This window comes from Cetorhinus maximus, chromosome 18, assembly GCF_964194155.1.
Source record: "Cetorhinus maximus chromosome 18, sCetMax3.hap1.1, whole genome shotgun sequence".
Classification (NCBI taxonomy): domain Eukaryota; kingdom Metazoa; phylum Chordata; class Chondrichthyes; order Lamniformes; family Cetorhinidae; genus Cetorhinus; species Cetorhinus maximus.
In genome coordinates, this window is record NC_135896.1 from 8,348,017 (window position 1) to 8,374,978 (window position 26,962).

The 26,962-nt window shown below is 42.9% G+C and overlaps 1 protein-coding gene across 3 annotated transcripts in view; it reads left to right on the forward strand.

Annotated features, from left to right (window-relative positions):
- Nucleotides 1–26,962, forward strand: part of cep128 (centrosomal protein 128) — a 326,023-nt gene that overhangs the window by 16,491 nt on the left and 282,570 nt on the right. For all 3 annotated transcript variants that reach the window (XM_078562064.1, XM_078562065.1, XM_078562066.1), the window contains exons 6-8: nucleotides 2,383–2,474; nucleotides 3,471–3,543; nucleotides 8,950–9,066. In XM_078562064.1, the coding sequence (XP_078418190.1) occupies nucleotides 2,383–2,474; nucleotides 3,471–3,543; nucleotides 8,950–9,066 (282 nt within the window). The remainder of the gene's footprint in view (nucleotides 1–2,382; nucleotides 2,475–3,470; nucleotides 3,544–8,949; nucleotides 9,067–26,962) is intronic.

Genomic DNA, 26,962 nt, shown 5'->3' on the forward strand with positions numbered 1-26,962 from the left:
CATGCAAGTGCAGGAAATGCAACACCTGCCCTTTTACTTCCTCTTTCCTCAGTGTCCAAGGCCCCAAACATTTCGTCCAAGTTAAACAGTGATTTGTGTGCACTTCTTTCAGTTTAGTATACTGTGTTCGTTGCTCACAATGTGGCCTGCTCTACTTTGGGAAGACAGAATGCAGATTGAGTAAACAGCTTTGTGGACAACACTCATTCAGTCTGTAATTAGAACAATGAGCTTCCAGTCTTGTGCTGTTTTAATTCTCCACCTTGCTCTCATGCTGACCTCTCTGTCCTCCGTCTGCACAGTGTTCTAATGAGCTCAACATATGCTTAAGGAACACCACCTCATCTTTCAATTAGGCACTTGCAGCCTTCTGGACTCAACATCGACTTCAACAATTTCAGATCATTACCTCTCCCCATTTTTTAGGAAGGTAGCTGTGGAAAACTCTGCTTTTCCTATTTGCACCTTCTCTAGACTCATCTTTTTGTTTCTTTACTTATCCTTTTACCTTGCACCGTCATGTCTTTTGTTATTTAGTCTCTGCTGCATTGCACCATGAAGGAACCTTCCCTTTTTTACACCACCCCCCACCTCCTTTCGTTCCTCTGTATTTGTGAACTCTTGCCCATTAACTCTGTTTGTCCCTCCACAGATGCTGTCAGACTTGCCGAGTATTTACTCCAACATTTTCTGTTTTTATTTCAGATTTCCAGTGTTTGCACTGTTTTGCTTTTGTATTATGAATGATTGTTGGGTCTTCAACCACTTTGTATTGCCAGGCCATCAGCTAGTTACATTTGAGGGTAAATAATGTCACTGTGAAGTCTCCACCTTCAAGGTGATATTTACGTTGTGAGTTTTTCTAAGATTGTATGGATCCCGTACCCAATATTTGGGTTATCTGCAGTATCTTAAAACAATCTCTCCTCATATCTGGATGTCAGCTGTGGTTCGGTGGTAGTATTCTCACCTTTGAGCCTGAAGATTGTGGATTCAAGACCCACTCTAGACAATTGAGCAGAAAAAATCTATGCTGCCTGCTGGTGCAGCCCTGAGGAATGAGGTGTTAAGCCAAGGTGCTGTATGCCGCTTATTTCGGAGATGAGCAGTGGAGTTCTGGCCAATTTTTATTGTTCAACCAACACAGCAGAAGCAGATTATCTGATCGTTATCTCATTACTGTCTTCCCTTGCTGTGTACAAATTGGTTGCTGTGTTTCCAACATTACAACATTGTCTACGCTTCAAAACTACTTAATTGGCCACAAAGCACTTTAAAACATCCTGAGGTTTTGCAAGGCAATATAGAAATGCAAGTTATGGATAGGTGAAACAGTGAAGAAACAACATTTGTGTTTTTTGTGACGAGAGTTGGAAATAGTGGAAATGCTCAGCAGGTGAGGCAGCATCTGTGGGGAGAGAGAGAGAAAAAGAATTAATGCTTCAGGTCAATGCCCATCCATCAGAACTTGGATCATCATTGTGAAACATTAACCCTGTTTCTCTTTCTACAGATGCTGCCTTAACTGCTGAGCATTTCCAGCATTTTCTGTTTTTAGTTCAGATTTACAGTATCCACAGTATTTTGCTTTTCTACTCGCGTCTTTTGACTGCTTGGCTTGTAGAAGTACTCGCACTTGAGTCAAAAGGTTTTGTGTCACTGCAGATATCTCAGCAGACATTTTAATTCAGCATTCCCTCTGTACTTCTTTCAGGTGAGATGTTAAACTGAGGATCTGTCTCCCTGCCCAGGTGTGATATATCCAGGGCTCCTGGTTCCTGCTCTTTGCCTCCGAAGGGCTCAGGCCACTTCTTGTCAGTTTTTTAATGACTAACTTGTGACTGTCATTTTGGTAGCTGCAGGGTAAGAACGGCTGTTTTAGTTCCAGCTTTTACCCCTATGTGCAGTAAGGGAATGTGCAGAATGGAATCTCTTAAATCGTAGCAGCTTCTGCCTGAGCTTTCTGGACTTTAGTTATTGGGTTGTGTCCAAATGGGGAGAGTGTGCAGTGCTTATCTGCTTACAGCTATTGGCAAATACAGACTTGGCACTCTCCACACATCAGTGAATATTTCAGTAGCTTGATTTTAAACGTGCTGATCAAAACATGACAATGAGCTTTTACATTTGTCAGACACCAAGTTATTCAAAACAAAAGTAAGTTTACTTTTGCTTGTGTTGAGGAATCAGCACCATGTATTGTAGCTCCTCAACTCCCATTTACTTCCAGCTTCTGTGCAGCACCGGAAAAAAACTGGCATCTCTTTAGCGTTCCTGATTTTGTTTTTTAATAGCAGTGATGAAAATTTTAAATGTAGAAATAATGCGGTATTTGGCAGTGTATAACTACGATCCAGTGAAGACTTCTGCCTTTCCCTGCAGGTACACACATTGCATCAGTCACTAAGAGACCTAAGGAGTGACCAGTTGCGCCTCGGAGAAGAGTTTGATGACGAAATAGCAAAGCGGAATAGGTATGGATTGCTTCGGGGTTTTGTTCCCTTGGGTACCCTTTAGCATCATGCATACTTGAGGAGCTAGAGCTGCTAGTCTTGATGCAATTATTGACTCATCCAAACCATTGTGTGTTAGAGTTGCAACTTGGGGTGCATGTATTTCATCTCATGGCTTCCTTCCACCATTGGCTATCCAATATGTCCATCCTTACAGTACACCACCTCCCCACACCTGTTGGAAAGCCGATTGGATGATTCTTGACTGTCAGTCTAAACCTTTTATCCTATCTTCAATATTTTCATAATTAATAAACAAAAGTGTTCAAAGAATATTAAAACACACAGATTTTATAGTACACGCTATAAAATTTTGCCTCTGGTTGCTCACAACACTGCCCTGGAGCTTAATCTTTAATTAGTGGGGAGTGGGGCCTTAATTGGTCAAATTGGCTTCCTGCAACTGCTGGGTTGCCGATTCCTGTGTCAACTTGCCCCTGGGAAAGTCGCCGGGAGGCAGGACAACATTAGGGAGCCAATATGACATGCAACAATCTGAATTTCCCGGCCTCTTAAGGTGTGTTTGTGAGGCTGAGAAAATTCAGCCCGGCTCTACCAGCTCCGCTCAGCAAGACATGTTGAACGCACTGAGTAAATCTGGTATTTTTTTGGATGATCGGCCTTTCTGTTTCTCCCTGTTGGTTCAGCCTTGGTGGGTGTCTCAACAGAATCAGTCTACTCTGCTAGGCCTGAGGCAGGAAATGATCATTAGTTTTGCACAGCCAAGCTTCAAATTTTAGGGTGGGCGGTTAGGGTGAAGGAGGGGGCGGATTTGGATTTCGGGTCTCTTGGGCAGAATTCGACGGTCCCGTCATGGCAGGGGCAGAGCTGGAAACTGTGGCCAGCCGTTCAGAAGCCCATTGGCTTCGGCGGGACCGGAAAATCCCGCCAACGGGAGGGGCTGTAAAATCCTGGCCCTTCATCATAGATGAAATGTAAATCTGTTTTCAACAACAGGACAGACGTGGTGACTCAAAAAACTGTGGACTCTTTATCAGAGAAACTCCGAGACATGTCCAGAACAGAAACGGTGAGTTTCTAGAAGTATGTTTGGCAGTAGCAAAGCAAGCAATTGTACTGTGTTATGTAAGTGCAAGTGATTTTCATGTATTTATTTAACAAAAGTAAGTAATTGTCCTCTCATTCATCCCAATATTATTACTGTTTTAATATTTTGAAATCGAATATAAGCCAGCTAGCTGTTGGGTAGAGTAACAGACAGATTTCACAACATAAATCCTCAAGGATGGCGATTGATTACAGGTGGAAGAGAGCTTGAGGCTGGAATTCCAACAGGCTGTATAGGAGAAAAGCACCTTGGCAGAATAACAGAACCATTTCTGCCTTTAATCACATGTTAGAGAGAATGATAGGAACCTAAACGAAGCCCCCTCCCTTGTTTGCCATATGAATAGATCCTTCAAGAACTACATTAATCCCTTTTGTATAGTGTGTTAGCTATTGCCTCTCCATCTTCATGCTATTTTCAGTAGTTGCTTTTGTAGGACTACTTGGATTGGTACTCCAATAAACCTCAAAGAATGCGAGTCAAAGAGTGCCAGATAAATCTTTAATCCTAATTAACTTTGATTCCTCTAGTTGGAAATTCTTCACCTCCCTACCTGAGGAAATGCTTAGATGCCTGAATTTGGTTTGCTTGAACCATTCTAAATTATATTATTGTATCCACTACCAGTCCCCCATATAAGCTGTTGATAAAATGCCTTAACCACTTGCCAAAATTGGCAGAAAACATCAGCTAGAAAATCGTCAATTGTCATTTATTCAATTACACAATATAAAAATACAATTACTCTCTTAATAGTAAACAGTGAGAATCTGCAATGTATGATGTAGAAATGAACTTGAGAGTTTAATGTGCAGTTATGAGGGCAGTTCAACTTTTTTTTTGATATCGTTCTCAGTCTGCTGGTGTTGCTGGCAGAGATTAAAAATAATTCATTGGGGCAGGGCCAATTATAATGAGGTGAGAACAGATCTGCGCAGAAATATTGAAATCAAAGATTGCCAGGTAAAGCTGTAATTGGACAGTGGGCTATCTTTAAAGAGGGCGATAGTTTGGGTACAGTTGAGATACATTCTCTTGAGGGGGAAAGGTAGGATAAACAAATCTAGAGCTCCCTGGATGACGGAAGAAATTAAGAGTAAGTTGAAGTAGAAAAATAGTGAATGTGACTAATGTTAAGATTGATGATGCAGTTGAGAACCAGGCTGAATATAGAAACTTCAGAGGGGAAGTGGAAAAATAAATGAGAAGCAAAGAGAGAATATGAGAAGAGACTGGCAGCTAACATAAAAGGGAGTCCTAGGGCTGGATTTTTGAGGTGGTTAGCTTGAGTTGGGACATTTTATGACCCGGCAGACCTGTCTTGATATAAAGGCCCCATCACATACAATCTTCACTCCAGGGAGGTGGGTTGAGATTGAGTTAGATCCGCTGACCCCGGAATCAGATTGGAGTTGGCCACGGGAGCAGGTGGGTACTGAGGTGGGTTGGCGAGAAGGCCCCCTGAGACTCTCTTTCTGAAGTGGTACTCTGAGACTTTGTCCCAGTTGTTTTAGTTTTTAGGCCCTCTAACTCTCACCCCCACTCATGCCTCATGCCCCCTTCATGGCCTCCATTACCTTTCAAGCCCCCCATGTCACCTCTATAGTCACTCACCCAGTATCCATTATAAGCAACCTAAGGAACCATGTAGAATTGTCACTTATACACATGATACAGAAAAAAAACTCACTCATGAAACCCATTCAAGAATCTTAAATCCCTGCAAGTGGGCAATCTGTTTTAAAAACAAACAAATTTGTATTCATTAACCACATTAAAGGCAGATAATCCTTTAATAGCCTCTTAAAACTGTAAATCAAAGTGTGAACTCAGTCCTCCCTGCTGTGATAAGTGCTTTTGGAGCTTTTGAAACTCAGCCAGTCATTCATAATGGGCTTGGGTATATTAACAGCCCTTGGAAAATGGCAACAATGAATTATTGAAACTGCAGGAACAGATGGTAATGTGTTTTTCTAAGCTACACCAGGTAGCCTGTCAACCAAAACTGTCCAGCAGCCAGTGTTTTTATTATATCCTGACAGCTGCAGCCATTTCTTTTTCATATTTGGCGGGCTGGGTATTAAATAACATCCCACCATGACACTTAAACAGGCCTTACCTGCCCTTTAAGAGTGTTTACGTCTATTCTGTAAATTCATGGCTCCCACTGTGGGTTAAGGCCCTTGCTACAGTGAAAATGGGGTCTTTTTGAACTCATCACTAAATTCAAATGGTCCTGCTGATTTTTGGGCTTCCTGCCTGTATGATTCGTGCGTCACTGCCTTCCCTCTGTTGGCAAAAATGGTATCTGCTCAAAATGGGGATGGAATTTCCGCATCTGGGTCCCGCCCACCTTTTTAAAATGCCTCCGGAATCTGCCTGACTCTGTCTGACTCTGTGGGAATTTGGCTCCAAAAGTCTTATGTAGGCATATAAATAGTAAAAAGGGTGGTAAATGGAGAATTGGGGCTTATTAGGGTCCTAAAAGGAGATTCACGTATGAAGGCAGGGTGTGTGGTACTAAATGAGTACTTTGCATCTGTCTTTACCAAGCAAGAAAATGCTGCCCAGGTCATGCTGAAAGGAGAGTTAGTTGAGACACTGGATGGGCTAAAAATTGTTGAAGAGGAGGTATTAGGTTGGCTGCACTTATGATAAGTCATTAGGACCTGATTAGGTGCATCCAAAGACCCTGAATAAAGTAAGGGTTGAAATTGCTGAGGCACTGGCCCTAATCTTTCAGTGCTCCTTAGGTGGAGGCCCTACCGGAGGACTGGAGAATTTCAATGATCACACCCGTGTTCAACTACAGGGCAGTCAGTTTAATCTTGGTGCTGAGAAAGCTTTTTGAAACGATAATCTGGGACAAAATTAACAGTCATTTGGCTAAATGTGGATTAATTAAGAAATCCAGCACGGATTTATTAAAGACAAATCGGGTTTAACTAACTTGATTTGAGTTTTTTTGATGAGCTAACAGAGGGGTTTGAAGAGGGTGATGCGGCTGATGTGGTGTACATGGACTTCCAAAAGGTGTTTGACACAAAGTGCCACACAACAGGCTTGCCAGCAAAGTTAAAGTCCTTGGAATAAAAAGGACAGTGGCAGCATAGTTGGCTGAGTTACAGGTAACAGAATAGTGGTGAGTAATTTGGGCATGCAGGGCACTATTTCAAAACTTGCTGACGACACAACACTTGGAAGCATATTGAACCATGAAGAGGAGAGTGATCGACTTCAAGAGGAGATAGACAGGCTGGCGGAATGGGCAGACACGTGACAGATGAAGTTCAATGCAGAGGAGTATGAAGTGATACATTTTGATAGGAAGAACTAGGAGAGGCAATATAAAATGAAGGATACACTTCTAAAGGGGGCGCAGGAATAGAGGGACCTGGGGGTAAAATTGTACAAATTATTGAACATGGCAGGGCAGGTTGAGAAAGTGGTTAGTAAGGCTTTATAGTACGCTGGGTTTTATCCATAGTTGTGTAGTGTGCGAAAGCAAAGAAGTTGTGGTGAACCTTTACAAAGCACTGGTTCGATCTCAATTGGTGTATTGTGTCCAATTCTGGGCACCACACTTGAGGGAGTGGGGATTGATTAGCTCAGTTGGCTAGAATGTGATGCAGAATAACATCAACAGAGCGGGTTCAGTCTCTCTACAGGCTGTGGTAGTTCATGGAGGTGTGCCACCTTGCCTTGCCCCATGCATGTGGCGTGGTGCTCCTCAAGCTATATAGCCAAATCTCTCTCTGTAATGGCGAGAAAAGCCTATGGTCCTTTGTGGGCTATGACTAATTACCTTGCCTTACTACAGGGAGGAGGCGAAAACATTAGAGAAGGTGCAGAGAAGGTTCATGAGAATGTTTCTGAGGGTGAGGGACTTCAGTTATTGGATAGGTTGGAGAAGCTGGAGCTACTCTCCTTAGAGAGGAGAGGGGTGAGGGGTGATTTAATTGAGGTGTTCAAAATCATGAGGGATCTGGACAGAGTCGATAGGGAGAAAGACTTCCCATTTGCGGAAGAATTGAGAACCAGAGGACACTGACTTAAGGTGAATGGCAAATGAACCAAAGGTGACTTGAGGAAAAATTATTTCATGCAGCAAATGGTTAGGATCTGGAATGCACTGCCTGAGACTGCGGTGAAGACAAATTTAATCATGGCTTTCAAAAGATAATTGGGCAATTATCTGAAGAGAGAAGATGTGCAGTACCATGGGGGAAGGGCAATGGAGTGGACTAGCTGAGTTGCCCTTGCAGAGAGCTGGCATGGACACGATGGAGCGAATCGCCTCCATACTGTAACCATTCTGTGATTTGTATAGCTCTCTGCCGCCATCCAGTGAGAGAAACAAAGTACTGCGGTGTCACATTACTGCACACTTCAGGAGAATGTAAGCATTTTATGCTGTTCGTTCCTGGGTCAATATTTAGCAATTTGATAATGTAGTTTATGTAGTTGATCATGTGGGAGATTGCGAATCTGTTCCCCTTCTATATCTTTGCAGGTGTATACTAATAATCTGTTTTAGTCATTTTATTTTCTGTTCTACTCTCCATCTTCCTAAGTTTACACTTCTGAATCTTGTACCTGTATTAAGATTGACAGCACTCTTCGTGTCATGATACCAAATCAAACTATACAACAGTGAGCAGAGTCAAAGTAGTGTCTCCTTTCCACATTATTAAGGTGTTGTGGTTGATTGCTAATCGTTAAGTCTGATATGATATGTAATCTAGCACTTTGCTCCAAACGCTGTTAGTAAATCAACTCAAATTTGACCTTTGTGGAACTGCATGTTCACTCTTCCCTTTTTGTCCTTGTACTGTCTATTTCACTTCTTGGATGTTGAAACCTTTCTGATAATATTGTGGTTGCCCACCGCCTTTTTTGCTGAAATGGCTCCCCCTCTGAACCACCTTGAGATGGCAGCCAGTAGCGGCTGGTGTTTATGTCCTTGTGTCGCCACTAGTTTTTACCCACATTGCTCTTGCTATTTCCCTTACCATTGCGATAATTGACCTCTTCTGCAGCTGATGTCTTTCCCCCGACTAAATGAAAACCCTCCTTCTACTCCATTTCAACCACCCGAAAGCATCTTGTATTTTAGTCCAGTCTCCTGCCTGTCCCGCACTTGCAGTCAGGTTGCAGACTGCAAAGATCTCCATTCTATCAGTCTGTGGACTAGATGTAAACTGAGGGAGCAGGCATTGTGTTCTATAAGCATTGGTACCAAATGAGAGTCGCTTCTGTTGAATTTAGCTTTTCGGCGCTGTAATAACTGGCCTTTTGCCATCATTGAATGCAAACTTAAATTTTCCAGGCGCCTGTCTTAACACACTTTGCCCTCTCTGTGCAAAGGTTTCGCAAAGAGTTGAAAGACGCCTGCAAGAAATTGAAAAAGAAATGAGAACTGAACGAGAATTAGCAGAACGTCGGCAGGACCAGCTAGGACACATGGCTGTACAGCTGAAGGAGGTGAGACATCTTATTGGAGACTTGAAAAAATTGTCGCTGGGTCTGCCATAAAAGTAGCAGTAAGTTCCAGTTATTTTAGTTTCAAGTAAACTTGAGAATCTCCAGGCAAAATTGGGAAAGGGTTCAAATGCCAAGGACCAGAGGTGTGAAAACCAGGAAATAAAGTCTAACCTTCTCGCAAGAAGAAGTGGAATAAGTTACTAAGAAATGTTATTAAAGGAGACAGAGAGGGAGGATATTTTGACTTCTGGGCTGTAAAAACTGGTGGCAACTGATGGGCTGTCACACACCTGACTTCCCTTTCTATTGCCTTCATGGACAGGAAGGTTTAGTGATGTGTAAATTGGACAGCCAGCCTGCTGTCCTCAACATGTTGAACATTCTGTCATATAAATGGGTTCCAAAGGCATTAGATGAATTTCTCCAAGGACGAGGGATTGAGACACATTGTCAGATGTAGTGGAAGGTTCCAACCCACTGCTACTTTCTTGGTAACTGAGGTTATTTTGTCTTGTTTAAAGGATTGCTTTTTGTTTTTCCATTATGTCTATTTTCTTTTGCCCTGCGCAATGCTGCCATTGCACCCTGCTGAATATTGAAAATTAAGATCGAATTGTTTGTGGCGATGAAGCCTTGATTGTAATAAATATTAAAAATCTCAATTTCTAGTAAAGAAACCTAAGTATGTGCTTTTATATAGCACCTGCCAAGGCTTCGGGATGCCCCAAAGCCGTTAAATTACTCCTAAGGCGCAGTGACTGTTGTTAGGCAGACAAAAGCAGCCGTTGGTTTGTGCACATTGCGGTACCACAGACAACATTGTGATGAATGAACAGTTAATCTAAGTTGAGGGATGAACACGGTCACAAAAACTCCTCCTTCCTCTTTAGGGAAGTGTCGTAGACTGTATCGCATCTGCCTGACCGAGGTAGCATCGTCTCTGATAACCTCATGGTCAAGACTTGAGCAGAGCAGATCGTAGATACCTTGGGCATCTGCATAAATTCTGAATTTGATTTTCAGTTTTTAAAAAAAAAACATAGGTGCTTTTGTTTTCTAGGACAATACTGCAATATTTATCCCACTTGAATGTTAGGCACCCATTTAAGCAACTTCGGTTAAAACCTAAGGCTGCTGTCCAAATGCAGGTGAAAAACAGGGATATTTCTGATTGATATAATTGTTCTTGGGATATAGCTAATGCTACATCCCAAGAACAATTGCCTAGGTGATAGTAAGGTTGAAGTATGTGATATGGTACTGGTGTCACAAGTAGGCCTGAATGGTTAGGGGTGGCACGTCTCTTCCCGATATTGAGAACTAAGTTTTTAAGCAGTGATAAAACCTAAAGTGCAACCCTGGAAAAGAACAATTAACTTCTCAAATCAAATTTTAAAATGGAAATCAGAATCTGTACAGATGCATTGGCCTAGATCTTCTTGTCTCCGGATGGTTGTAACCCAGAGATATCCCAGAAGATACGCTAGTGGACCCCTCAGAAATCCCAGTGCAAGGACTCCACGGGAACTGCCCGGGAAGTTTCAACTTCCAATGGGCAATTCCTCTGCACCTGGAACCTTCTGAAAAGGTCTCCAACACTAACTTAGAGTTGGAGACTTTGGAGGGTTCCAACTCAATGACCTGGATAGTGACCCAGGAAATGTTAGACAGAGAAAAAAATCATGTCCAACACCTGGGTAGCTCTACAGCTGAGCCCTCTGACCCCCCATCCCTCCCCTCCGACTTTTCCCACTCTTCCCCTGTCCCCTTTTCCATGTCTCCCCACACCCCGGATCCTCCGACTCACTCTAGCCGCCCTCCCCCCCCCCCCCCCCGACCCTCCAACTCCTCCCCCAACCCTCCCTACCCTGCAAAACTACTCGCACTCATTCACTTAACATACTGAAAAGCTATTTAAACGCCCCAAAGCTTTTCACTATGTTGGTGAGCGAAGGCTTACCAAAATACGATGGCTTGGATCCTTCCGACAATCTTGCCCTGTGAAGATGGACCCCAAGGGCAGATATGCTCCGCATTTATGAAGTGACGCCATCTAAAAGAAGTGTGGAGTAGCAACCCGACGGTGATTACTGGTCTTTGGAAGATACGGCACATTATTGCCTCTACCGAACTGGTGCACTGAAATTAATTCCTCAAGCAGTGAAATTGTTCCCTGAATGATGTGCGTTGAACCAGTTGAGTTTTTATTTTAATCTGACAGTTTCAATCATCATTTTCCTCTGGTGCTAGACCGCAAATGATCAGATTAATGAATTTCACTTTATCGTGGGATTTGAGCTCAGACTGTTTGTCAAGCACCATACTGTACCCATTAAGGTTAATTGAAAAAAAAAAGCACCTTTAGCAGACACTGCATCAGATATTTGGCCTAAAGATGTAACTTCTACAGTTAGTCTTATAATGGAACAAAGTAAATCTGTTAAAATGTACTGGTGTGTTTACCTTGCAGAGCTTGGGTAGGTGGACAAGTTTAAAGCAAGTTATTGTACGCTTGCCTGCATTCAGATTTCTCATTGTGCCTTTTTTTTTGCCGGTTTGGAATTTCTCTGGCAGGTTGAATTTCTGGGCCAATCTGATATTACTAGCTCTGTTAAATCAGCTGTATCTTTACTGTTCTGACCTGTGAGGAGGTGAATTTATGCTCCAGCACAGATTTCTGCACTGATGTGTAAGCTAGATTTGTTTATAAATTGGCTGAAGTGTACAGGTTTTCTGGGGATAGTGATGGCTTATGACAAACTCAAAGTGTTGCGTCACTAATTAGTCCGTGCAGGCACCCAAACTGGTTAGTGTAATTTTTGAGGTACACGGGCCCCTTGATACTCAACAGAAATGCTCCGTGGATTGTTCAGAGAAATTGAAAGTGTTTTCGAAAGTTTTCTTGAACATATTAGCTGTGTGCATCATGATGTTGAATGAGCAGGGGAGGGGGGAAAAAAAACATTTGAATTCATCAAAATTAGCTTCTTTTGAACATATGACTCATTGTATAGATAGAAGACCTGACCAGCTAGTTTGAGAAAACATTTAAAGAGAGACAAGCATGCAATGTTAGACTGTAAATCCGTGACTTATCTCTGTAAGTATCACCAAAGCTGTGAACACCTTACACTTAATGGCAGCTTTGGTGCAAGGACATTTCTCAACGCTTCAGAGAAAGGAATGATCAGAGAGTGAGGAATGGAGGAGGATAAATTGTGCCAGTGACTAAAAGCAATAGGTTTTGATGAGGTTTTGAAAGAGGGGAGAGTCGGTAAAAAAGGTGAGTGGTTTAGTGTCAATCTTCACTCAATGTTAGCGTTCTCAGCTCTGACTCAGAAGATTGTGGGCTCCAGAGACTTAAACATATATAATCTAGGCTAACACGCCTGGGCAGTACTGACGGAGTGCTGTCTTTTGGATGAAACTTTAAACTGAGCCCTTTTGCTTTCCCAGGAGAAGGTAAAAATTTCTACCATGCTTTTGGAAGAAGGGTGGGGGAATTATATCCAACCCCTCAGCCAAGATCATTATAATAGGTTATCCGGTTGTTGTCTCTTTGCTGTTAATGGGACCTTAATGTGTGCAAATTGGCTGCTGCATTTCCTACATCACTGCAGTAACTGAACTTCAAAAATATTTCATTGGCTGTAGAGTGTTTGCGATGTTCTGAGGTAGTGGGAGGCACTGAATAAATGCAAGTCTTTCTTTCTTTTAGGGAGAGTGTTCCAAAGTATCGGGCTGAAATAGCTCAAAAGTGGAGCAGGGAGAACGGGGAATGCAAAAGAGGCCAGAACTGAGTGTTCAGACAGGAACAGGGCTGAATGAGGGTGTAGAGGCATGGAAGGTGAGACTGTAGATCAGAAGGATTTTCAAAAATTGTTGCATTCATGGACGCTGAGTTGGAAAGGATGGAGCTTATAAGGGAATGGGATGTACTGTGGCATAGGATTGAGGTAATGGAATGTTCAATGGTTTACAATTTGTAAGGGGTGCTCCAAACATGCAGCAGCAGTGACAGCCAGCGGGTAATGCTTAGCAGGTACTGCATAGCAGTAATTATGAAATTAGTGTTAATATTCCAGAAAGCCAGTTGGTGAAGGAGAGAACTGGAGTCAATCTTTACACACTTTAACAACCATTTTTACAAGCATATATCTCCTAATCCAACAACCATATGTTCAGTCTGTCTCAATTTACAGGGGGCACAAGTGAATCCCTAGTTAATACCCACCATCTTCATTCACACAATTAACAGAATGGTGTTAAAAACTAGTTACACTTTATTCAACAGGATGTAACCTTTTCAAGAGTTTTTACAGCGAGACTAACATTGTGGCAGTTTTCGTGAATTCACTGACTGTTTCGGGTTTGCATTCTGGTGGGGGTGGGGGGTGTTGTGGGGGGGGGGTGGGGGGGTGGGGGGGGTTGGGGGGGGTGGACCTCAGCAGTGCATTCTCTGGAGGAGCACAGAATCACTGACAGAAACTTCTGGATCTCCACGTTATTCTGCACATGTGCAGACTCCTGAATTTGCTGTCAGTTCGGTGGAGTTGCCGTCTTCTTTTGTATGGCTTTAGGAGCAGAAGCTGTTGTCACAGGTTTAATGTCAAGTTCCCTAACCAGTTCAATGCCCTGCTGGAGAGTAACTCCTGGATGTTGGCTTCAAACTTGAGTTGGGGGAAAGATGTTATTATGTGCTCTGTGGTTTGGTCGGGATTTCCGCAGTGGCAACCAGGCGAGGTTTTGAGGTGCTATTTGTACATCAGGTGGACAAAGCAGCCAAGTCCAGTGCGTGTTCTATTGAGGGTTGTTCACATGCTCCAGGGGAGATTGAAGTCTGGTTGTCTCCAGCCCAACACCTTAACAATGTGTTTATTTGGAAGGTATTTTCTGCTCAAGCATCCCTCCAGGTTTCATCTGTGTTATGGAGTTGGAGGTTTTCGATTCGTGTCCTGAGGGCATTTCATAGAGCCATGTGGCGAGTTGGCGGGGGATGCGGTCTTGAAGGTCTCTGTGGATATGGAAATCCAAGTTACTGCTGATGCGAGTTATTTCTCTGTGACTTGTCAAATGGAGGGAGGGGTGATACTTGTGAGGACTAGTAACTGCTGAATTGGAGTTGATCTCAGAGTTCCAGACCCTCATTACTGAGTGAAGTTGCGTGTCAATGAGTTTGGTGTGACGACTTGAGGCCCATACATGTGGGGTATTGATGGAAAACACTGACAGTTTTACGTCATTGTCTCCGCAACATCCAGGCTGTGATTTTGTTCCATTATGATTCAAATTGTAATTTCCAGTAGGGCTTGACTGCGTAGAGGCCAGGAGTCTAAGATGGCAGAACCTCTCTTCTTTTTCTCCAACCCTCAACTCTTACCCGCACCTGAACCAATGCCAAGTGTAGCACTTTAACTGCTTCCTTGACTGGGGTCAGGAATGGAGTGTTCATCAGAGTTACGACTTGGGACATTGGTGCTTTAGTCTCTCACAACGAGGAATGCACTTATCAAGTGGCAATATGTCTGTTTTTACATTTTATTTTACTGGGCTCAATGGATTGCACTCTCATCTCTGACTCAAAACCTGGTGGGTTCAAGTCCCACTTCAAAGTCTTGAGCACAAGGTCTAGGCTGATACTTTCGACTGCAGTACTGAGGGAGTGTTGCACTACCTGGGGCGTATCTTACAATAGACGGTAAACTGAGGCATCTTCTACCCTCTTGGGAGAATGTGAAAGATCCAAGGGCAACATTTCAAAGAAGAGCAGGGAATTCTCCCCAGTTTCATGGCCAAAATCTATCCCTCAAATAACACCTTAAGAAAAAAGCTGGTAATTTATTTCATTGCTGTTTGTGGGAGCTTGCTGTGTGCAAATTGGCTGCTGTATTTTCCTACACTTCAACGTGACTGCACTTCAAAAGTATTTCATTGGCTGTAAAGCACATTGGGACGTACTGAGGGCGTAAAAGGTGCTATGTAAATACAAGAGTTTTTCTTTTCCTCTTTCTCTTTCTTGCTTTCCTTCATGTTGACACTCGATGAGGAACGCCAGCAATAGAAGTTAATTGGTTTCAGTCTTTGAGCACGGCAATGGAAAATAGAATAGCTTTATTTGAATAGACATAGCTAATGGAGGCTGTGTGGAGGATATTTCCTGACTAGTTCACCCGTCAGTTTTCATTAAATTGTGTCCTCATTTATGTTTTTTTAAATTAAAGATATGGTGCAAAAACAATTGAGTTTGCAATTCTGCTGAATACGTTTTCTGTTTTTCCCTGTGCTTCAACAATGAGTAACCACCAGGGGTCAGCTTATCTTCATTGCTGAGAGATATGCTTCCCTTGGGTTTCTGTTGATTTATTCCAGCATTTTAATGCCCAAAAAAGAAATTATCTCCTGTTTTTCGGTTAATCAGTTTTTAAACAACAGTGGGAATACCTTATAAACTGACTTCTTGCAAAATAACTCAGGGAGTTTGTGATGATACAGAATGAACATCAAGTACGTGTGACATTAAATACAATGCCTTCTAAAGAAAATTGCAAAATTCCTTTTAAGTACTGAACCAAATCCCCAAAGCTGTTGTGGTAAAACTTTTACAATGGTGTGTAGTTTACTAAAATGTGCTGTTATATTCACCATTATGCAGTTTTGAATGCAATTGCAGAGCATTAGCTATTCAATTGAGACTTGTTCAATAGCTTATTTAATGTTTATAGCTGCATAGAACAGAATATTAATCCATTATAAACCTTTAGCACAACCATACAATATAAAAAAGCTCCAGGTGCAGTATATTCTAGTAAGTGCTTTTTTATCTTTAGTTGGAATAGGAACTTATGGTCTCACATAATGAAATTACGATAACTTTACAGCTGTAATGATGGGTTATTCTATTATGAAGTTTAAAAAAAAATCTAGCAGAAAACTCTCATTTCATTTTGAGGTAGGATTGTAAAAATGCCACACATGGAAATATCTAGATGGTGAACAAATGAAAATCAGGGATGCACAAGAGGCCACAACTGAAGGAGTGCAGAAATCTCAGACAGCCATAATGCTCGAGGAGATTGCTGAGAGGAAGGGCCGAGGCCATGAAGGGACTTGAAAACAAGGATGATAATTTCAAAATCGAGACTTTACTGGACCGGGAGCCAATGTCGGCCAGTGAGCAGAGGGGCAATGGATAAACAGGACTTGGTACGAGTTAGGATATATAGACAGCAGTCCCAGATGAACTCAAGTTTACGGAAGGTGGGGGAGTATTTGAATAGTCAAATCTAGAGGTAACAAAGCCATGGATGAGGGTTTCAGTAGGAGATGAACTCTTTTCCAATGATGTGAAGGGCATTAAGTCCTACCTTTAGCAAGTCTTCTGATCTGCTTCTGTTCTTGCTTCATTGCACTTTCTGTTCTTAATTGTTGCTGAATTACTGGTCACAATGCTACCTGACCTATCTTTCAGCTCTCTTATTTTGAACTTTTAACACCAGCAACACATGTTTCATAGTTTCTAAATGATCTGCTTCTCTCGATGGATCATTTTTGATCTTATGCTCTAATTGAGCTTCTGTTGGAATACTGTTGATTTGATTTTTTGTTTTTTTGCCATCTTGAACTCTTCGGCACAGTATGTTTGTTACTGTATTCGTAAGTAGCCCTGGTAATGTAAGTCCTCAGAAACCAACCACCAGATCTTGTATGGTATACTTACTCATTCTTTGCCTTACTGCATCCTAGCAGAGTGAAACTTAAATGGAAACTCTTGACTTTGGTGTGGTGTCTCCCGTTTTTATCTTACAACCAGAGCAGCAGTCGTGACTCTCTGTGGCCTTCAACATCTTAGTCCTTCTCTCTACAATTATAATTAGATATTATTGCTGAAAAAAGAGACATGCTGTCTAAGCTTTCGTCTTGTACTCATCAGGACAGATCGCAGGATTACCAACAGTTAAGGAAATGACAATTTATGCTGCATGAAAAGAAAGCACTGATTGGTTGGCAGATGGACTCTGATTGATAGAGGCGTTACCATGGAGAATGCAGCAGGACACAGTTAACTGCCCAGCTTTTGTTCAAATTCAAACCAGGCAGGTCGACTCTGGTCAAGGCACAGTCATAGGGAATAAACCAGGGGATAGCTGTCTCCTTGTTCCACTGTGTACTTTTACAGCTACTGCAGATGAGTCTTTAATATGTGGATACGTATATTTTATAAGAAAAGCTTATTATGGCTATTTTATCTGGTATACCTACACTTAGAGGGAGTTAACACTTTTTTGTCAGAACAGTCCTGAAGAAGTGTTCGACTATCTGTTCTTTTTAACAGCTTCATTGTTTGCTTTTATTCCAGACTTGCAGCATGTGCAGCTTTCTCTCCCAGCTCACGGCCTTATTTACCCTGTTGTTTCTGCTCCCTTTGCTGTTATTTTGGGTTTATAAAGCTGCTTCTCATGGCTCGAGAACTGGGTGTGTAAAAATGGAATGAAGATGAGCAGATGCCCTTAAAGAGGCAGTGCCATGGGTGACTTGCCCTGTGGGTTGAAGGAAATTCCTGTTACAAAGAGGGTGACCTTGTAGAGAATGAGGAAGGGTCAAGTGTTACAGTAGATAATGTAATCTTGACTTATAAATTCTCTTGAAAAAGATTACTGAATATTATAGGATTCTGTGATTTTGAATTAATAAGGTGAGGAAGTGGTCAACCAATTTCTCAGCTGAAAGGATCGGTTTGAAAAAAATGAATTCTGCAAACAGCTTAAATGTCAGCAGAATAATGAACCCATTGACTGGAAATGTCATCAATGTAAGCAGAAATTCTCCTTGATTTGAAAATGTTACCTCTTTAGCTTTCATTAATTCACACTAAGACCAATAAATAGCCAGGATGTGAGAGTCAAGATTTCTTTTTTATTTATGAAGCTGCGAATCCCTCTTCTTTTCTCAGGGCCTTGTTTGTGCTCCATGATGTCCTTGAATCAGACTAACGTATACACAAAACATCTGAGGGATTACCTTGGCGAGCTTTGCACACCGCTTCTCCAGCCAGTGGCAAAATCCTCTCAGGATAATGTTGTCAGTAGAAACATAGAGACAGGAGGAGGTCGCTTAGTCCCTTGAGCCTGTTTTGCCATTCATTTAGATTATGGCTGATCCAAATCTTAACCAGATCTACCTGTCTTGGTTCTGTAATCCTCAATACACTTGCTGAACATGGATCCATTAACCTCAGTTTTGAAATATTCAGTTCGAAACCACCCCCCCACCCACTGCGCCCCCAACAGCTTTTTGGGAGTCAGAGTTCTTGATTTCTACTACTTTTGTGTGAAGATGTGCTTCCTGAATGCCTACCTCTAACAATGAGGTTATATCCCCTAGTATTGGACTTCCCCACCAGAAGAAATAGTTTCCCTGTATCCTACCCAATCAATTCCTATTAAACACCTCAATTGGATCACCTTTTCTCAAGGGAATACAACTTTGTAGTCTTTGTAACCTCTCATAATCTAACCTTTTTAGCCTATATAGCTCTGTCTCTTTGAAGAGCTCAGATGAAGGGTTACCAATGTCTTGTTCAACAACTGAAACAATAGGTTTTGTTTTCTTTAGACTTGGCAGTACACTGGATCCATTTTAATCTCGCTATCCTCTTCCACCTCCGTTTGATTACAATAAAACTACTGTGTTAAACTATTTTGGTTTGAATTATATGTTCAATGCATTTCTATTAAATAGTTGCCTCCTCGTGTTTTATTCTCTCCTGCTTTTCCCTCCTAAGCCATTTCATTCTCTTTTTTACTGTGCTGTGACCAGGTGAGGAGGGGTGCAATGAATCCTCTTTTTTTTAACACTGTGTTTGGTTGTAGCAGAGGTTTGAGTTTAAAAAGTGTGATGTTGCCAATTCAGTATGTATTGCACTTGACGGTGTGCAGTCTTGTAAATAATAAACCAGATCATTATTCTTGAATTAAATGTATAAGGGGTTAGTTTTGGTGTACTAAAACCCACCCAGGTAAAAAATATTAAAAATGTACAAATACACCCTACTTCCCACTAATGCACACAAACACACATTCAAACCCCCAAGCATGCAGAAAAAAATACAACTTTGCAGAGTATCAGATATTAAACTTGGCCAAGTTGAAATGCAGATGAAAAAAAGTCAATAGAGATTCACATTGTATCCGGAGACATTGATTCTTCACAGTCATGGCTGGTATGGCCCTTTTCTCCTGGAAACTGTCGTAAAAATCCAGTGCCTTTTTTTAGCGTCTCTGTTTGCTGCAGTGATGTAGACACTATATTCAGCAAAACAGGGTGCAGACTTAGATGAAATATTGTAGAGAGAGAGGGAGACCCCTGCTCCCTATGGTCACCTGTATGTTCTCTAGTCAGATTCCAATTCCAGCATTCACAAAAAGGTTGTATCACATGACCTCTGTCCATGTTGGTTGTATATTCCAAAGAATATAGAGGACTAGCTCATTTCTCGCATAGCTTTCCTTTCGCCATTGTTTCATAGCTGAGTTGATTACTTTTTTGTAATGTCCCAGCCATTAACTCCTGAATGATCCATCCTCCATCTTATTGAGATAGGAATGAGCTGTTCTCACATTCTGGGGCTTGTTGGCTCTGTTGGGGTTTCCATAGACTTTGTGTCTCCATGGGATGGAATGTGACTGCACAGGTGCAAATTAGCAGCTACTTCAAGTCAGTGTCCTTTGTTTAGCACAAGTGTCTTTTCTTTTTTCTTAAAAAAGGCTCTATAAAATATAGATGTGACCGGCTGATGAACTTACAAATTAATATTCTGCATAGCACATCTTTGTAACAACTGGTACACTTTTTCTCATCCATTGATAGCACACACATTGGTACATTTCCTTCTGCAACCATAAGAAGCAACCCATCGAAAACTTGCCTATCAAAAGGTTCCCACATGGTTCATGACGACACCTCTGAGGTGGGAACCATGTTGCCTTCAGAAGCTGGGCTGCCTCCATCAAAATTGTGGGGGTGTCTAAAATGGCCATCCCCACGACGGAGCGGACAAGCTTGCGACCTACCTCATTTCCCAAGCCGTTTAAAATTGCCGGCGATACGAAAGAGGGTGGGAATTTCACATGCGGGCCTCTTTTTCCGCTGGCCCGATGCGGGTGTGGAGAAAAATCTGACCCCATGTCCCCTCTGATAAGTAGCCAGGCTTTCCAGGCAGAACTCCAGTTGATGTCAGTATCTGCCGAGTTAACTGGGATAGTGGTGAATGTGAGGTAGTTGACCTCAATACACCCATGTTGTCAAAAGGTGGAGTGGAAGGCAGTGGAGTTCCCAATTACCAACCAGTGACCCCTGCTAGATACCTACGCCTGATTGCAAGATCCACATAGAATCCCAGTCTATAAAGACCCTACTTGTTAAGCAGCCGACCGATGTTTCTAAAGCTCACATATGGAAAATAACAGCTTGAACAAGGTACTGAATGGTGCCCAGCACCTGTGGGATAGTACTTCAGCATGAATAGTGTCTGTTGAAGAGAGAGAATCTGAGAGGATAAAATAAATAAACAGTTTGCTCAGGCCAGTAACCACAGAGGAGCTATAATCCCGATCAGTTGTTGAGAGAGCAAAACCATTTATTTGCTTAATCGTGGTATGCAACCTTCTCTGAGATTGCAATCATAGGTAGATGTTTAATATTCCCTGGAGTAGTTGGTGCATAGCTTCACAAATGGACAAACAGCAGAGAAGGGAAAGAGGATTTCTCATTATCTGTACAAGTAGTACATGATGAAAAGAGACGGGGCTGGCTGCCCGCAGTGTTTACCACAATGTGCTGTCTTGAAAAACTTCATATCCAAAGGTTAGCAGACGCGAACTGAATAAATCTTGGTCTCCAGTTAGCAGATGCTATTGTAGTACCTCACCAACTGCTTGGGGTGGTGACCTTTCCGATCATGGTATTCCCAATTGTGATAAATAATTGTTGGGCTTGTTGGAGAGGCATTTCTTCCCTTCTTTATAATCTCTACAATTAGAATGATGAGAAATCATTGTTCATATCACTTCCCATTGTTTCAAAACACAGAAACGAAGCCAGCAATATGATTGTATCTTAAATTCTCATTTTCAGTCAATGATAGATCTGGAGCTAAACAAATATGTGGACTTAAGAATTGAGATTGGCATTGATTATAAAGGTAATGATATCGTTGGTCACTCAAAATGAAATTACTGAGGCAACTATTTGCTGTCTAGTTCTCCAGATAAGCAACAATGACATGAAAACCCTTCCCTAGGCAATGAATTGGATGTGAGAAAATATCACCACAGGAAACATGCAGATAAGGAATAAAGGCAAGGCCTGGTTTAAAATTTTTAGGGGAAGCTTTAAGATGCTTCTTCAGGTCAAGTAGGTCTATTAAATAGCCATAGATTTGGAGTTTTTCCATGCCTAGTGGAACATGAGGCAGACAAAGCACTTGCTCATGTCTGTTTCCATGGCTAGATTTTCTGGATCAGGTTGCCAGCCTATTGCCAGAGGCTATAGCTTGATGGGTGCCACTCCATATCAAGCATGGCTGACCAGAAGACTCTCCTCCTCTTATCGCCTGCCCTAGGTTTTTTGGAAGGATTTATGAACACACTTTACGTAGTCATCAAGTCCTGGAGTGGGACTTGAACCCGTAGCTCCTGCCTCAGAGGCAGAGATGCTACCGACTGAGCCACAACACCTTGTGCCTGCTTTACAGTAAGTAAGCTTAAATTCATATTTAAGCAGAGTGCAGTATGGTGCTGTGTTTATATAAATTAATATTTCATGATGATTGAAGCACTGAGACCCTTCTGTTTGTTTTCTGTCTTACTCTTATGGTGGAATTTTCCGTTTTTGAAACTAAATGCGGTGGCGGGCGGGTTCCGCGGTGCATATCTCGCTGCTTGGAACAGTGGGAGATCATGCCTGGTCCTGCGTTGGAAGCTCATTAACTATGCACAGACGAGTAGCCCTCCGAATCACCTGGTGGGTCGGGAGCTGATTTATCCACCCTGTCGTTACCTGGCGGGGTCGAAGGTCTGGGTGTCATGTTTAAACGACAGCCGAGCACACACATCTCATTCTCTCCAGCTCACCTGTCTGCAGGAGACTGTTAGAGATGGTGTAACCCAAAAAAAAGGCTGCGAGCCAAAGGAAGAAGGCAGCACCCAGCTTCAGCCGTGACTCCTCCAGGCTTTGATAAGAGGAGTGTGGGCGCACAGGGATGTTCTTTATCCCAGGGATGGCTCCAGAAAGCTTACCAGCCTCACCTCTCCAGCCTGGGATGCCATCACAAAGGATGTCAGCATGGCTGGCCGCCACACCTGAAACGCCATCCAGTGTAGGAAGAGGATGACTGTCTCATCTGCTCTGCCAGGGCATTAAAGTGGCATTAAAGACAACCTTATTGGGAGTTCTTAAAAATATGGTGTATTTTTAAATTTCTTTTGAAGCTATGGGTATTGTCCTTTTTTGGAATTCATGCAAAAAAATTGCAATGGAGATAAGATTGGGACCAGAACCAGACTGTTGGCACCTGCCATTATGGTACTAGCTATTTCTACAGGCCCAGGAACCGGTACATCCCATCAGGTAATGACAAGGGAAGCTATATAACTTTGTACACGTTGTCTATTTCTCATTCCCTGAACTTTATGTCCAGTGCCCGAGGCTTCACACTGAGTCATGTAAGGAGATATTTGGATAAGTGACCAAAAGCTTGGTCAATGGGGTAGGTTTTAAGGAGCGCTTAAAGGAGGAGAGAAAGGAAGAGAGCTGGGAGAAGTTTAGGGAGGGAATTCCAGAGCTTAGGGCATTGGCAGTTACAAGTACAACCTACAATGGTGGAACAAGAGGCCAGAATTGGAGGAGGACAGATCTTGGAGGATTATAGGTCCAGAGCAAGTTGCAGGTTGAGAGGGGTGAGGCCATGGAGGAATTTGAAAACAGGAATGAAAATTTAAAATCGAGGCTTTGCCAGTCCAAGTTGGTCAGTGAGTGCTGGGGTGATGGGTAAATTAGGATACCTGCAGCAGAGTTTAAGATGAGCTCAGGTTTATGGAAGATGCAAGATAGGAGACCTGACTCCCTTGCACCCACTTTCCTGCCTTCAACAGCCTTGATACTGACCTGCGAAGGGGGTGGAGTTGGTGCCTAGAGAACAAAATTTGCAGGACGTGGATGAAAGTGATAGCTTTGGTCATTTCGTTCACAACTTGAGTTGGGCAAGCAAACTGGCAACATATCAATGAAGGTCACGAGACAGGATATTACTGAGGTAAACAAGAATAGCACGGAAGACAATACACAGATCAGGAAGTCTTGCATAGGCAACTGTACATTTAGGTTTTAAAAGTCTATAGATTGGTGGAGGAATGGCAGATGAAGGTGATAAGGAATTTCATAGTTTTGAGATTGAGAGAGAATTTGTTTGATGAGATAATGTACTGGATTTTGATTCTGACAAGTGAGGTTGCAGATATATGGTAGACCATCTGGTGACCTTGGCCAGGATTTTCCGTGCCTGCTGGGGTCGGGCGTGTTCTGTGTCGTGAGCGGACAATATGGCAAGAAAGCCAAAAATTGATTTCACAAAGTCGTGAAACCAATTTGTGATAGCCCGCTCAGCCTATTGATGGCGGGCCGCATTCCCCACAATCGGACATCGGGAACCTCATTGTAATACATCAGCATAGTATTATAAGGCCAGCACCCCGCCGGACTCGCCCCCTTCTGCTGGATCGTCTGCCCACGTCAGTGGGAAAATGCGCCGATGCAGAACATGCCTTGACAATTGTGACATGCAGAAGTCGGGAGTTACTGCTAGGGTATTGTTCACATCGTGGACATCCGAGGAGCCCAACAGCAACGTGATTTTGGAGGAACGTCCATGACTTGCTGGGTGGATTCTTGTGGACATGGCTCTGCTGTGAAGCAGCTCATGGAAGTTGGAAAGTCACCGGTGATGCTCACGATGGATGATGGTTAAGGAGAGGAAGGTCTAGGATTGACTGGGAGAGGAAGAGGTGTCGGGGTGGGGGTGAGGGCTGATGTTGGGAGGGGGGAATGAAGGCGGCGAGGAGGAGAGGTTGGGAAGGGGAATGAAGGTTTTAGGGGGTGAGGTTGGGAGGGAGGGAATGAAGGTGCTGGGGGGGGAATGGTGAGGTTTGGGGGGGCGGGTGCAATGATGTGGTGCAAGATCCTCACGAGTGTGTTCGCTGATCATGTCACTGTCACCACAGGCATGGTTCATGTCCCCACCAATCAGCATGATGGCACGCTTCTCAAAATGAGTGAGGGGCCTAATGTCTGGGACCTCGTCCTGCTGATGTGAGCAGGCTTCTTTGGCAAAAAAAGCAGATGAAGAGAGTGTGAGCAAGACACATGGCATTGCGTGGAATGTTTGTGTGGCAAGTGGAGCCATGGACAGGATGAGGATGCGAGCTCGAGAGGGTTTGAGCCTGATGGTTGAGAGTATGTGTGAGAGTTAGTGGTGTTGTCCCTTGAGGTGTGAGCTCCCTGTGGATGTGTGATGGGTTTGTGAGTGTGTGAGCTGAGAGTGAAGAGAAGAGTGAATTACCTTGGCAGAATGGATGAGACTATTCATCTTCTTGCGGCACTGGGTGGCTGTCCTCTTTTGCAGGACATTGGTGCTGACTGCCACTGCCTCCCAAGCTGGATTGGTGATGTTGCTGCCCATCCTGTAGCCAGAGCGGGGGTAGAGGACATCATGGTGAGCCTCTGTGTCTCAAAGGCTCTTGAGGGACATGTCATTGAACCTGGGGGGGGGTTACAGTCTTTTTGCCTTTCAGGGCCATGTCTTCTTTGCAGCAGTCCTGGGCTGGAATCACTGAGAGGTGTGCGCACGGCTGGACTTTAAATATGGTGCCAGGCGTGATGAAGCAGCGGGGTGATGGCATGGCGGGTGAATGAGAGCCCGCCCACCATTGAAACAACGTGTTCCCTGGAATGCACAATTAATGTGGTGGGTTTGGGACGATATGGCATGAAAACCGCCATTGCGGCCGGCGAGTGAAACGTCGTTTTACCCACCTGCTACCGCACTTACTGCAAATCTGGGATGATTCTGCTCCTTGATTTGAGCTTGAAAGCTATGAGAGGAAATTCACTGTCACCTCTCACCAATGATCTTGTACTGGTTAAAGGGGTTTGCTTTTAAGTGTATTGTATTTTTCAGTTGTCAATCACCCTTCAGCTTTGCAGGACAAACTAAGCATTTAAAGAATGCTTTACAGTGTCTTTCGGTAAGAAAAAAGAATCTACGTATTCAAAGAAGGCCTCATTATATTGTGAAATCATCTCAAAGTATTTCGTACAATTAATTTCTTTGGATTGCAGTAACTATTTAATAGCATGCATCCATTCCGTGCCTGCACCATCTGTCAAACAGCAGTGAGATGGCTGACCCATTTTTCTGTCTTTGAATGGTATATGTGGGTTAGCCATTTTTGAGTACGCAGTTGGCGTTGTGGAGTGAAAGCCAACCTCCATAACAAGACCTTGTGCAGTGGAATGTTGGCATCTTCAGTCATTCTCAGACTTTAAATCTTGGCTGTCAAAGGCCATTTCTCTGTACTCAGATGAAGAACCAATCTAGTGTCATGACAACACAAAGGTATATGCAATCAAGCTTGATGCTCCTGAGTTAAACATTTGGCTATCTCCTTCCAGTTTTTCAACTTTGAGCTGAGGGTATGGTTCAAATTTTATAAATTTCTGAGTTTCATTATTAAAGCAATGCAAAAATGTAATAAAGGTAATCTTTGAGCCAATAAATCTGTTTTTTGCGATGCTTGATATATTAAGAAGTCTCTCTGCCCTGACAGGTGCTTATAGTCACACTGCTGGTCCTAGCTGTTAAGTATTGATCAGTGGTTGGAAAGTATGTTAGCTGCAGTTGAAAGCCATTAAAGTTTAAACATAAGAACTGTCGACTGTTGTTAGATCACATTTTATCGTTAATGGATATAGTGCTGTGAAGACTAAGTTAGACAAGGACATCTGTGCTGGATGTCAGATATGCACAGCATTTCGAAACAAGTTAGTAGGGAAAGGAAACTTTGTGTGTGTGTGTACGTGTGTGTGTCTATACGTGTATGTACATGCACTATTTTAAATCGCCATTTTCAGTAGGCAGAGGGATTGAGTGCAATGCACAGCATGTGTGTAATCAGTTATTTCAGGTGCTATACGGCAAGTGCACATATGTCTGTGCATAATCGCTAAGTTATGCACCCACTGTTGCGGGTGTTCACTTCCCATCAGATTGGAGATGGGCAGGGCCACCAGCTTTTGGTAAGCCTTTATTATGAGACTTTGGGATTTTTACCTGTTTTGGGGATTGGAGTCTACGATTTCATCCAGTTTCAACAACACCCGTAAACTGTTGGAGGATGGACACAGCATTGGTGACCCTTTGTTGCTTTCTATGCTATGTGTACGGTAGTAGAAAGAATGGTGGTTCATTAAGTCCTTTTATGGTCCAAACACCATCCAGACTTGGAAGTACATCGCTGCTTTTTCATTGTTGCTCAGTCAAAATCCTGGAACTCCCTGTCTAACAGCACTGTGGGTGTACCTACACCACATGGACTGCAGCAGTTCATGAGGTGGCTAATCACCACCTTCTCAAGGACTTTTAGGGATGAGCAATAAATGCTGGCCTTGCCAGTGATGCACACATTGCATGAACAAATAAAAGAACCATTAAATTGCAGTATCATAACATCTTACAGCACAGAAGGATGTCATTTGGCCCATTGTGCCTGTGCTGGCTTTTGAAAGAGCTAATCCGGTTAACTCCACTCCCCTGCTCTTGCTGCAATTGTCTTGTAATTTCCTC